General features: G+C 43.0%; 1 protein-coding gene across 5 annotated transcripts in view; it reads left to right on the top strand.

The window, feature by feature from the left end:
• The first annotated feature begins 771 nt into the window (after positions 1 to 771).
• Positions 772 to 13,930, top strand: part of RBBP5 (RB binding protein 5, histone lysine methyltransferase complex subunit) — a 104,466-nt gene continuing 91,307 nt past the window's right edge. For 4 of the 5 annotated variants that reach the window (XM_069633136.1, XM_069633135.1, XM_069633137.1 and 1 more), the window contains exon 1: positions 799 to 956. In XM_069633136.1, the coding sequence (XP_069489237.1) occupies positions 938 to 956 (19 nt within the window). In that variant the 5' untranslated portion in view covers positions 799 to 937. Of the gene's footprint in view, positions 957 to 13,930 lie in introns of all 5 variants that reach the window. The other variant, XM_069633138.1, reaches the window with a different exon arrangement.

The raw sequence follows: 13,930 nt of genomic DNA, 5'->3' as shown, positions 1-13,930 counted from the left end.
TGAAGAGCTGCAGTTAAGACACGTCGCAATTAAATGATTTGTCCAGGATCACACACTTTGGTTGTACCAAGCAGACTGTGTTGCAATATGCAGTAGTTATGTAGGCCAGACTACCCCTGTGCATTTTTACATGCTCTTCTTTAGGCCACACCCATCAAGTCCTAGACCATGCCCCTCAGGCAAGCATCTCCCCCAAATGAGAACCCCCTCAATTTCTACCTCCACTTATTTTTTATTTATTTTGCCATTTGTAAGGCACGCCTAACCCTAGGACAGCTGGGCGCTGACCACGGTCTTCACCAGATTTGTTGGACTCTTGACACACTCCACAAATTGGGCTTTACACCCTCCCTTAAATGGTGGCAATGCTGCAAAACTTGGCACATATGTTCTTTAAGTGCCAAAAAAGCAAAATGTTCTTCTTGGAACTATGGAATGTCATGAAAAAAATTCACTTCGTGGGTCACTGATATAAGTCTAATAATTCACTCTTTTATGAAAACGAATCCGTACAAGTTGTATTTACATGTATCTGGTCATGTGCACAAAATGCTGCGCTTTTATCTCCCTTGTGCTTGCGCGGCCCCCAGAATAGAAGTCTTTCTTTTATCTCCATTGTGCTTGCGCGGCCCCCAGAATAGAAGTCTTTCTTTTATCTTCATTGTGCTCTTGGCTCGATCCATAGTACTTTGCCTGCGTGGGAGCACACTTCAACATGGCCACCTTGTCCGTCTTCTTAGTCCCTTTTCTGTTTCCATGGCCGGGGTCCTCCGGTCTCTTTCTAGGGAGGCTCTGCGGTGTCTGTCGTAGTGCCTGAAATTTCTTTGGCACCGGTGACCGGCTTCTTTGGCTTTCCTACCGGAAGTCCCGGGTCCCTTGGAGTCTGTGGGGGCCGGAATAGAGCGGCGGACCGGTGACCGGAAGTATCGGCGGGACTATGAACCTGGAGCTGCTAGGTGAGGGAGGAGGAGGATAATCTGTGCAGTGCCCCCACATCACTCCCTTAACAGCAACACCCCCCCCACCCCCTATTATTTCCCCCCTCCCCCCGCTGTTATGTTGCTATTGCACCTCCCTATACAATTCCCTTCCAGCAGGGAGAGGTATAGCGGGGGCGAGTGGGTTGAAGTAGGTATAGGGGTTCGGCCTCGCCCCCTCGTAACAGACTCTCCTTTTCATTTACCTATTAATTCCACCCAACCCCCTTTTTACACCTGTATGTGCCACCATGGACCTTGAAGCACTGTGCACAGGAGGCTTTGCAAATAAAGACATCCGATTTAGCAGGTGCTGCTCCATGCCTGTTGTTGCCATTGCATTCTGGGACTTGTTGTTTTTTGCTTTTTCCCATATAAATACATTATTACAAGTCCCAGAACTGAAAGTTTGTTTTGGGGGGGGGGGGGGGGGGAGTTGGTAGCATTGAGAGAACGCCAATACCCATTCTTCCTAAGCACACTTATCACCCACATTTCATTAGTCATCTTGTGTAGTGTCACCGGGAGGATAGCTCAGCGGCAACGTGTTTACCTTGGAAGCAAGACAACACGAAGCAACACAGGTTCGATCCCCGGGTCCGCACTTAGAAACCTCTGGGTATTTAAGCGCGTTATAAATACAAACTAAGACAAAAAAAAACAATTACGCCACAAAAAACAAACAATTCCTGTAATGGCGCCTCGATGCCCGCGGGCTATGTGAGCGCTTTAAAAATGCAAATAAATAAATACAATCTTATCCTTCAGCCACTTCATTGTGTAGCAATATGTTTGTTGCATTCATTTATTGCACCTAATTACTGCACAACAAAAGAACTAAAGCAAAGCAAACTGTTTTTGCTCTTGTATGCAACCCTACAAGTAAGGGGTGTATCGGCCACTTTTACTCCCTAAAAAAAATAGCAAAATACTCCCAAAAAATAGTCGGGGTTTAAAATACGTGCAACAAAGTAAACAGACATGTAGGACCCTGTGCCCCAGTTTTCACCCACACAGCTCCATGGTTATCTTTGGACCAGTAGTGCACGTAGTACCACAGGAAGAAAATAGTACTACTGCCTGGAGGTAAACATGTAATAACTAAGTGCAAATACATATTAATACAAGACATTTCTATTTTCCAGTTAACACATTTTGACTCGCTTATAAAATACACATATTGGGAACTCCCATAAAAGTCTTTTTTACTCCCAACTTTAAAAAATAGGGAGTAAAAAACTCCCACTTACTTCAAAATCTTATCTGGAGCCCTGCGTGTATGTGTAAGACATTTGCCAGACAGTAACACCATTTGTCAGCTTTTGCCATTTTATGGCCAGGTAGTTCTCCATTATGTTCAGTTCAAAGAATGTATTCAGAATTAAAATTCCATGAACATAACCCTAAAGAAAACAACCCAGAATCTTTATGAAAAAGAAGGGCTATATATTATCAAACTCCTTGCCATCTGTTAAAAACAGCTTTTACAAATTCCATAACATCGTGCATGTAGGAATATTTGAATTGATGACTATCGAGAGGATGTGAAAACAAACTCTTATATTGTTTTAGATAAAATGTGGATGAAGCCAGTTCCGGAATAATAATTTTTTCATGGAATTTTGGTTAATATAAACCGTATACACATTTTAATAAACACATCTAAAATACAAACACCAATACATAGAGATTAAATGCCTAGGTAAAATATATACAAAAAGAATCCATAAATACCATTAAGCAATACGATAAAGTGACATATAAACTATTAGGCATATTAAAAAAATATTCACAAGAGGAATCCTAACAGAATTACTACTTTTACGTGGCTATTTTAAGATTCATTTGTGCTTCTTCCTGAGCTATTATACGGGTATTAAAATTTTCCATATAATACGCAGAATAATGATCACAGATTCTGCACCTATAATGGTGCTCCAAAATTGTGCACCCTCCCTCTGCAGAGAATTTCCTGTAAACCGTCCATAGCCCTTTGCATAGTACTTATGCATTTTTTGACACTGTGGTAAAACATGGCGGGCGGTCTTAATTTCCAGCCCGCACAGTCGACACAAGCGCTTATCACAAGGAATCTTTTTCCACCTGCCTGTGTGCTCCAATGTGGGTAATGCATTCAACCGCAAGTATTACTGCAACAGAAAAAAAAAACTAAAGCAAAGCCAACTGTTTTTGCTCTTGTATGCAGCCCTAAAGATAAGGGGTGTATCAGCCACTTTTACTCCCTAAAAAAAAAAAAAAGCCAAATAAACATTGGGTGTAAAAATACTCTCAGTAAACAGACATGTAGGACCATGTGCCCCAGTTTTCACTTATACAGCTCCATGGATACACAGGTTTGGCTGCTAGTAGGTCCAAATTGTTAAACACCTCTAGATGTTTAGTTTTCTTCTTTAATACCATTATCCAATTTGGAAAGACCATCAGATCTTCAAGTTGGATATTAATTAGTGCCAAATGTGCCAGTGCTGAGTACCTCAGCCCTTAAGAATTTCTACAGTGTATAATGTCCAGTCGCGCTAGGTGGTAAAAATGGTGTCTGGTGTCTCCACCAATTGTTTTATCGTAAAATATACAGTTGACAACGTTGTATAATCCAATTCACTTTGATCGGTTGTACACCCAACTCGCATCTGAGTGTTTGTACTGGCACTGAGCGAGGGATTTCTAACATCGATCTAAGTATTTTCCCCTCCAATTTGTCCGGCCATGATATAATTTCTTCCGATAGGACTGCCAGCCCATATAATGTGGCCGGCAGTATACCCTTACTGTACAAGGCCACTTGGTCTTCAATGCCCCCCCCCCTCTTCAGCCGCAGCCGCATGATATTTCTATACAAAGCCATTTTTTAATGATCTTAGAGCTCACTGTTTCAATAGAATTTCTTGCAATGGAGTATTACATATTTTAAATCCTAGATATATTTATTTACACCTTTTGAGGGAACTGTGGTTCAAGTACCATTTAGTTTATGCTTGTGTCCCATAATCATGATTTTAGTTTTTCCAACATTAATCTTTAGGTTGTTTAGCCGCAAGGAATTAGCGAGAGAGAGTTTGGGGCATTGATGAGGGCAGCTTGCAGTTCTATCTAGGCGGATTGTGTCATCGGCATAGCTGAGCCATGGTACCTTGATAGTACCCAGTTTAGGCAGGACTCTTCCATATCACTCACATAGAGGTCCTACAGTAACAGTGCCAATACACATCCTTGTCTTACTCCAACATTGGTTGTGATGTCCGTAATCACCACTCCCTCATGGCTCAGGCGAATGACAACACTATTCTCAGGGTACAGTAGGGGAATAAAATACAAAGGGAACTATCCATGCCCCAGCCATTAGGCTTCTCCCAGAGATTTGGGCAGGATACCATATCAAAAGCCCTGCTGTAATATATAAAACACCTATACAGTTTGTCATTACGAGTTCTTTTGCCCTCTGATATGATGTATTGCAGGACACTGATATTATGAAAGGGGGGGGGGGGGAACTTTTCTGAATCAAGATTGGAAAAGGCAATTAAATACTAATTTTGCATATTGATATTATATAGTTATTTTCTCTTCTTCCCTCGTGAGTCCTGTCGTGTCCTTTTTGTCTTTGATTTTCCCCTGTATTTGTCTCCCCTTTACACAATTATAATAGGATTATTGACTTAGATTTAAATAACGCTTATTGACTCTGTTTTACTCGGTTCTGACATGTTCTTTGAATATTTGATGTACATTTCTCAGTTCACCGGTTTGTTATACATCATTATGTTCTTATTTAAAATTAATAAAAAATTATTAAACAAAAAAGATTGGAAAAGGCATAATCACCCAACTTTTTTGGACCATTTTGATACTTTCTTCAGAAGTATGTTTGCAAAAATCTTCGGACTTTTGTCAAACATCGCCAGAAGTCGGTAATTATCAGGGTCGGTCTTTGCTCTGCTGTATCTCCCCTTTTAAATATCGGGATCAAGATCGCTCTCCTCCCATGTACAGGGAATTTGACCTTCATGTAAGATTTCCGAAATATCTGTTCCATTATATGTGCCTAGAATGACGGGTTGGATTTGAATACCGCATTAGATAGTGAGTCTGGTCCTGGTGCACAGGAATTTTTATTAGACTTGATGATCATGAGAATATCCTTCAACCCAAAGCCTTAATTGAATTCAGGGGACGGTACGTATATATACTGTGTGTCGTACTGAGGGGATATGTCATAGAACATTTTCCTAATTGCTAAATGCCACACTGACCCTTCAATCGGACTTAATTCAACCAGAGAAGGTGTCTCCCTTCCCTCATTTTTTTTGTCATCTTTTTATAATGAACGTATAAAAGGCAAGCCAATTTGCCGATTTAAGGGACGACTTATGATTCCTAACCCAGTTTTTGTACCTGGTAGACGCAGAGCTCTTTAATTGTATTTTTGTCAATTCAGTATCGTCTTGTCCATAGCTCTGTGGAGGATTCGCAACAATTCTCTAGGGGATTAACGTGCACCTGGCAGTCGTTCCTTAATCTTGTGTACATTCAGCAACATAGAAGTCCATGTCATGACTGCGCGATCGCTCAGTCTTTGGACAAATCCTAAACTTTTTACATTCCTCTCGAGTTGTTCCGTCGACAAAGACGTAGTAATGACATGACTTCCTAGTGCCGTTAGTCCATGCTTGTTGTGCTATATCCACTTTACTCTCCCTGTTGGGTGCTTCTCATACCAGTTATTTAATAAACATTGCAATACAATAATGTGCTCTTTGTATCCCTCGGTGCCAGCGGCCGAATACATGTTGACAATCCGTATCAGTAAGTTTGAGGACCTTGCAACAGCTGCGGCTGCCACTGAGTGGGAGGCCGGCTCTGGCATAAAAGGTGCTAGGTTCATATAAGTAGGTGCGCCAATGCTCAACCCCCGGATGGGCTCCCTTGCTTCCTGCCAACAGCATGTGTCTATAAAATAGAATAACCATCAATGAAGAGCTGGTTTTCTAACAGATCAGAGTGATCGCCTCAGTGGTGCAGAGACATCAGTCATTTTCTGAGGAACCACCAAAGCCCCCATGAGAACCTTGTAAACCGCTAAGTTTGTACAAGGGCATGTTGTGTCGAGGCACACTTGTTCTTGCCCCGGCCTTCGTTCCAGAACTCGCACACTGGCAATTTCAGGTCCATATCAGCCAGCGCATTCGACCACATGTATAGTAATGATGAGGTGACCGGGGTTTTACCTTTTTTTATAATGGCCCAGTTATCCGGACTATCCCATCTTGGAAGTTCGACACAGCAGATATCACTTGTTGTAATGGATGCCAGGCCCGGGACTCTTCCCCATATGTCCAACAATCTTGTCCTATTCAAAACGGACTCTACAGCTTCAAATATAGTTCTTCAATCTTAACGAGAGGCCCCAGACCCGCAAATGCATGCCTCGTTGCTGTAGCCCTCTGTATGGAGCTCTCTTTGAGTTCTGCGTACTTACGTTTCACCCCTACTGTTGGATGTGATTTCTCCAGCCAGGGCTTCTTTGAGCTTTCATCTCCTCTACTGATTCACAGCACAATCTTAACAAGTTTTGACGTATGGGCTCCCATTGGTGCTGTACCCAGTTATCCAGAGGGCCCCTTAATTCAGCTTTTCTACAAGTGCCATTGCCCAAGGCACTTGAAAGGGGGACTGTTTGAGGCCCGTTAACTTTTATTTAGGCGGTTAGTTGAACCCAATTGGTTATTTACATCCGGGCTACATATGGCTTCCTCCCGACGTAGGGGAATAAAGGATTGCTTTATCGGGCTCTGCTTCTACTTTTCTTCTGGAAGCCTGCAGTGACCTAAGGGCACGGGGGTGTTTAGATACCGCAGGGGCCCAACGCTGCTTTTTCCAGGAGGTTGCAGTCATCAGGAGTGCCGGAGTGCCAGACCATGCCCCCTTCAACATAAACTGATACCAGGCCCACCAGGGCTGAAGCCTGCAGGGTGCTGGAGTGTTTAGCTCCCGCAGCGGCTGTTCAGCGACCCAAGGGGCTGCCATTATCCCATCCATTGCAAAGGAAAAACATTTGGACGGAAGCCCCAAAGAAAACTAGGTCAAGGGGAGGTGTGTGAAGGAGAAGGTGGGGATAATTATTTGAAACAGATCCCTTACCTCGGTATATCGTACACTGATTCGGCTATATTCCTTTGCTCCCTCCGGCTTGCATTGACACTGACATGGCGACGAGGGCAGGGGCTAGGAGGTGGTGGTTCCTGTTAGGCAGAATTGCATGCAGTACCCTCTGTGACCACCACATACAATTAGGACTACAGGTGTAAGCAAAACCAACCTTTTGGTATAAGTCTGTACTACAGTTTGTGGTAGCGAGCCTAGCAGCCAGGCCTTATCTCAAGAGAGAATGTGAGCAGTAAAAGAGGTTACACAGAGGTCTTAATCACAGTGGTTCAATTAGGCACTTACTCTCAAGGTTTCTTAGTAAAACACTTATTAATTTATTACACAGTCATTTAGAAAACATTCACTAGAAGGAGGCAACTTAATATCATACACAAATACACTTCAGTACTGAACCAATAAGTTTCTAAGCAAATTAGACTACCCTGAAATAGGAGCAAAATAGCATTTCAGTCACTTTAAATAGGAGGGCAAAGACACAAGTTAATAGAATAGATCACAAATACTTTCTTAGGCAGTGCAAATATTTCAGTTCACTAGAGGACTCGATTCAGTTCCATAGGTCTAGGCCAAAGTCAATGGACTAGTGTCTTGGATAGGAAAGATCAGTTGTTGTAGTAAACAGTAAAGTGTTTGCCAACGTTCTCAGAAGTAGTTTGTACGAAAAAGAATCATATGTTGGGTCACAAGCTGATTAGGCCTGCAAGTTGGGAAAGTTCCACAAACTTCCACTGCGAGAGGTAAGTTCTCTCAATCGGGTTGGCACAGTACCTTAATATGAAGAAAAGATGCAGCTGGAGACGTTGGTTCCTGCAGAACTTGGTGTTCCTGAGCCTCAGTCGTGGGGACAAAAGGGAGGACGTCAGGGGACTCCTGCACTGCAAGGGGACGGGTCAAACCAGCTGGCAAAAATGGAAGATCTTCGGTTCGAGTAGCTGTAGTCCAGCACACAAGCTGGTGCCCTTCCCCTTGGTTAATCCTAACCAGCTCCGAGAATGGTATCCAGGTGGCTTACGAGTTGCTTGGTCCCACCAACTCAAAGGAAGAAGTCCTTGAAGGGGCTTCTCTGTCTAGATTAACTTGGCAATTCGGACCTGCAGCAGGGTTTCATCGGGCAACCAACAGTCCAGGAGTGGCAGCAGCCGTCCTCTTCCAGCTCGTCTTCGGTTCCTTCATTCCAGTGGTCAACTCTGCTTTCCAGTCCAAGAGACTCGCCTTTTAAACAGTTTTCTCCCTTTCATTCCAGCCTAGCTGCCACTCACCCAGCAGGGTGGCTGTCCTTGCCGGACACTCAGCCAGCCAATCACGCAAGAGTGCATTTGGGTCTCTTGGGAGACTAAGCACAGGGAGTTTCGGGCAACTCCATCACTTCCTGCCCACCCCAGACACTCCGATGCCAGAGGCGGTCTTCAGTCCTGAAGCCCGCCAAATGCATAGAAACAAAGGGACCTAACCTAGTTTAGTGCGCAGAGACAAACACTAGAAGGATCTTTCCAAAAAGAAATGGAAAAAAAGACCAGGCCCCGTTTAAACAAATGGGTTTAAGGCGCCATATTGAAAAACATGGCTCCTGTGATTTTTAGCTACCTGTGTTCGCGGTCGGGAAAAATCATGGTAGTTTGTTGTAAAACCACTAGCACCAGCCATTTCGATAGAAAAGGCTAGCATTTGACTACTACATGAGGTTCTAGATCCAGGGGATACCAGGTAACCCCTCTAGCACTCTACAGGAAGATAGTGTGTGCTGGGTCTAGGAATATAAAAAGACTAGTAAAGTCAATTTAACCTTACATTCTCTGGGCAACAGTAGTTTACACCAGAGAAGGTATTGAAACCTTTGGAGAGTCTAAAAGGACATCCCTGTGTCACTGCACTGAGGGTGCTGTGTAACACACAGGAAAAGATGCCTATGGAGTTATCTTAAAACGCTATAATCAAAGAACACGAGTAAAACTCACAAAAATACATGAAAGGGTGGGGGGGGGGAAAGGCTCACACTCTTTCCAGGTAAAAAAAAGCAAGTCCTTGGTGAAGGGAACTACAAGGCATAAATTAGTTTTCAAAAATTGATTAGCAGAGTTTGCTAATCACATTTTTCTTGATTAGCAAACAAACCCATTTGATTAGCAATGTTGTACTAATGTTTTTAATGCCACCAGAAGATACTCGTACCCAAGATATAAAATAAGCAACAATACAGCAGTTTTATTTTGTATACTGCTGAAGTAAGACATTAGTGAGATAAGTCAGGCCTTGCAAATTCTTTCTGTAAAATGGTGTGTGTCACCACAAACTCACTTTAGTTTGGCACACTGCTGTCACCCAGAGGCCAGCCATGCACAGTGAAACTTTTATTTGACATTTACTAAAACAAAGTAAAGTTTAAATAAAAGTTTCCAACATCCCCTACAAATGGTACTGGCTCTTAAAATCTACTCAACTATGCGAGTGGGCGAAAATACTTGCAAGCACTGGATGAGTGTCTGTAAAAAGTTAACTGCAAGAATGGACACAAATAAATAGATATGACAAAAAGGCTCTTAAAACAGTTTGGCCAGCTCTCTCTACTGCAGGTGCAAACATATAATGCAATCCTAATCATAGAGCAAAGTGTGCTCTGGAGGCCAACTACAGTGTACAGTTTTGCAGTAGGTCTGTAGATATACAGACTGGATGAAACTACTGATCACTACTTTAAGTAAATATCAAGTTAGCTTTGTGTAGTCATTATGTAAAAGACTAAGCACAGTGAATGGCATAGCAGGCAGAGAACTGGGCAAACTAGGCAGGATATTGTAGTTTACAGCCATCTTACTTTCAGGGTTTAAACCAACATGGTAAGATAGAATGTCAATGAGCATGGGATCAGCTCATGGGTTGAGCACCAGTTGCAAGCTGTATGTAACCAGCAGGCCACAGGACTAGGTTTGCCGTCAAAGCATGTGGCCGTGTGGTCATGTACATTTTCAACTGTCCACTCGCCAATATAATGCATTTCCATAACAAAATGAAGATCTAGTTGATACTGAAATTTAGATACACTTCACTGTAAAGCATGGAGCCAATGCAGTGTTTTACAGTAGCAATACCGTAATTATGCATTATGTAACTGATTACATTTTTAGAAAAGGAAATGAAAGCCATTTTATAAAAAAATAACTAACACATACTGGTCTTTGGCAGACAGGATGCAGTTGGCTTAATAACAGTATTATCCAGATAATTTCTGATTTGCAATTATTTGAAAAATAAAATGTGCGTAGCACTCCCACACAGGCCTTTTGGCACACGAGTGAAGGGGGTGATTACTGCTGCACTCCCTCTTCATTAGCCCCTTTGAACTTGCAGTGAACAGAGAAAATAGGGTGGCAAGAGCTGTGAAGGCAAGAAAGGAATGCAGGGTGAGCTGTGCTTTCATTGAACAGGGTAACTTAAATAGCTAACTTTGTTACACAAGTGCCAATTTAATTAGCAAACCTACAGAATTGCATAGCAAATTGCTCCGCGACACTACTTATGTTATGCCTTGGAACTACCACATTATGAGAATTCTCCCAACAGTCTCTTCCCCCTCCCTCCTTCTGGAAGCCATTTCCTCTCTACATCGACTTTTTTTTTTTTTACACAAATCAGTAAAACACTGCATGCACTTTATTTTATTATTTTTTTTATTGTTGCCAATCGCACCAGGCCGGCCTTTTAGAGGAGCACGTTTAATCATGTTATTGTCAGAATCCTCGTATTCTCCAGCACCTTCGTTTTATCGACTATAATGTGCATAGTGCACCTTGCTGATCCGCTTCAGTGAAGTCTCCACAACTCCCTGAACTCTATTTCAGTTGCCCTGCTTTTTAGCAATACATTACGTTGAGCTATTAGTAAACTTGCAAGGCCTGGCATATTTGTGATCCCCACTTGATTAAAGGGTTAGACCGCTTCTATACCATGGGCACTTTTTTGCTGCCTGCGGGGTCGTCACTTCTTGGAGCGCATGGGCCAGATTCCTATTAGCATGGTTATCCAAATGAAGCCTAAGGGAGAAATTAAGAAATATCCTGTGGGTTTGCATCGTTCTACTAGAGATGCCCATCACATGCCGCCAAGCATCACCCGGGGAGCTTGGGGGCGAGCCCGTCGCCTCACTTAAGAACATGATATGGGCTGTATATAGGCCGCCGCTAGTTGCAACCCCCACTGCCCCCAAATCTCACTACCATGGAAAAGCAAGACCTGCATTTTGCTCTCAAGGACCTTGGAGCACAAATCCAATCTCTGGACCCCGTAAAGCTGATGATAAAATCATGTTAGCCCCCTGGAACTCTTGAGCTGCACCCTTTGCTATACTCTTAATGTGTGGGAGCCAGCTGCCACTGTTTGAAAAATCTAACCCCAAATAATTAAAATTGCTGACTGTCTCTAATTTTGTATTCTCTGTGACCCAGCTGTCTTTAGGCGCCCTCTTACCAAACACCACAATCGTTGTCTTGACTGGGTTCAATTTCAGCCAGTGGTTTCTGAAAAATGTGTTGGCGTTGTGGAGGATCTGTTGTAAGCCGCTGTAGTCAGATCCATTAGGACCATGTCATCAGCATACAAACGCGACACTGATTTTGGATCCATTGACTGCTGAAGTAGTAGTTCTTGCCGAAGACGTGTGCAGATTAAATTATGAAAGCAAAAGCAAGAATAGAAGTGGTGCAAGCATGGAAATGTCCCATATGTACACAAAAGCCAACCCTGTTGGCTTTGACAATGCTTGGTTTTCCCCCATTTTGAGATAGTTGCCCCCTTAAGCACCTGTTGAGTTTCCTGCTCTGGTTCTCTTAGGATTTAGGGGAGGGGTCTGCAACCCTTGGCTCCCCCAATCTTTTAGCCTACGTTCTCATCAGCCGCAGCCAGCATAGTCACTAGGGAGTGATCTTGGGAAGGATTCAGACTGTCTTGAGAGCTGATGGTTGCAGGCCCCTGACATCTAAGGCTGATGCTGCACGCCTGCCGTTCCCTGTTCTCCAGTGAAACCTGCATCTCTGCCTCTAGCTTCAAACTACCATTGGCCCATCACTTGTTATTTACACAGTTCTCGTGAGCTGGGAGGCCTTTGTGCATTTTCTGACTACAGCCCCAACCCCTCCCACTCAGCAAGGTGCGTTTGATGAGAGGGATTGTGAAATGGATAACGTTTTTTTTTCTCTTAAGGTATTACAAACTGCAGGTCTTTGATCTAATATTTACATTTCATCTACTCATTTCTAAATGTTTCACTATCCTCACTTTCCCAAATATGTACCATTTCTTTGTAAAATCCAGAACAGGAATTACAATTTCAAAGGGAATTTGTTCTGGAAAGTGCGGCATGCCTCCTTTGGTCACTGCAGAGTTCTCCGGTCATCAGTCTCCACCCCCTGACGCACAGCAATCCTTAGTTGCTATCCTCTCACTACCAGCATCTGAGTCCGATCTGTTTTGGTGTATCGGAAACTCCCAGAGGAGTGGGTTCTTACGTTCTGCAATCAAGGTTAATTCATCTTTTGTAGCACACTTAATACTGGAGGCCAGTCTCTAAGCGTGGGAATGGGTTTCAAACCTGTGTTTCTTTGCAGTGTCTTGCTTCCAAGGCAAACGCCTTGCCCCTGAGCTCTCCTCCCGGCCCTGGTTAGAGTTCAATATGCTCCTTGATGTGGGCCTCTGGCTTCCCAGTGCCCATCCTTAGTTTTTGCTTTCTTGGCCCCTGTTAGATGATCCTATTGAAATTAAATGATGGTAGTCATTGCAGGCATCTAGAGCAATCCCAGCTTTTGTAGGTAGCTTATCCTAGATCCTAAGAAGACCTTGTGCATGATACAGACATCCTTGAACTTAATTCTGTATTTCATTGGGAGCGAGTAGAGTGTGCTCAGGCCTTGCATCGTCTTGTTTCTGAAGATAAATGCACGTTTTGGATGCCCCGCTCTTCACTCTGAGCTTCTTGTAAAGTCTCCAGTAGGCTGTTGCTAGGGCTGGGTAATATATTGAGTTTTGGAGATATATATGGAAATATTTTCTAAATTGATATAGGATGAGACCATAGCGTTCACACCGAGAGAGATATATATATCATCTATCCAAAACTGGTGAAGTCACACGGGCACACTGAGTCGCGCTCCAACTGGCAAACGTAATGCACATAAACTCTCCTCCGGAGCCCAAATTATTTCAGCAAAGTTACTTTATTGTTAAAAAACCTCATGCCCAGGCCACAGGGCATAGCAGCATGAGGTGTTTCGCAATGGTCTTGTTGCTTGTTCACACAAAATTCTTCAACTGACCACCAACATTATGTAAAAGCGGCAATGTTGATAAAGTTCTGAGCCATACGTATATCAACATGATTCCTCAGAGACACCGTAATAATAGGTGTCGGGCTGAGTTGAGCAGGCAAGATGAACGGAATTATAAACTTTTTTTAAAAAACAAAAAAAAATATATATACATTATATATACATTACAAGTAAAATCTGAGTTAGAATTATAAAACTCCAGAGAATGTTGTACCGATGAATTGTCAGGGTTTTTGCTCTGACGTTCATCAGGATTAGCACGCACACTGTACTTCCACACCACACACTCTGCTCACTATGATGTACTCCGGGACACAACGCTACATTACCATGCGCTGCAGCAATGCATCGTGCTTTCGCTTTAGAACTTAAGGTCACATGAGTAAAATCATGAGCATTAAAATAGATGCAACAACAATCTGAACTTACAATGCTAATGTGATAAATACAAAT

Source organism: Ambystoma mexicanum, chromosome 13, assembly GCF_040938575.1.
Source record: "Ambystoma mexicanum isolate Mex_15411 chromosome 13, UKY_AmexF1_1, whole genome shotgun sequence".
NCBI lineage: Eukaryota > Metazoa > Chordata > Amphibia > Caudata > Ambystomatidae > Ambystoma > Ambystoma mexicanum.
This window is presented reverse-complemented; position numbering and strand designations above follow the sequence as displayed.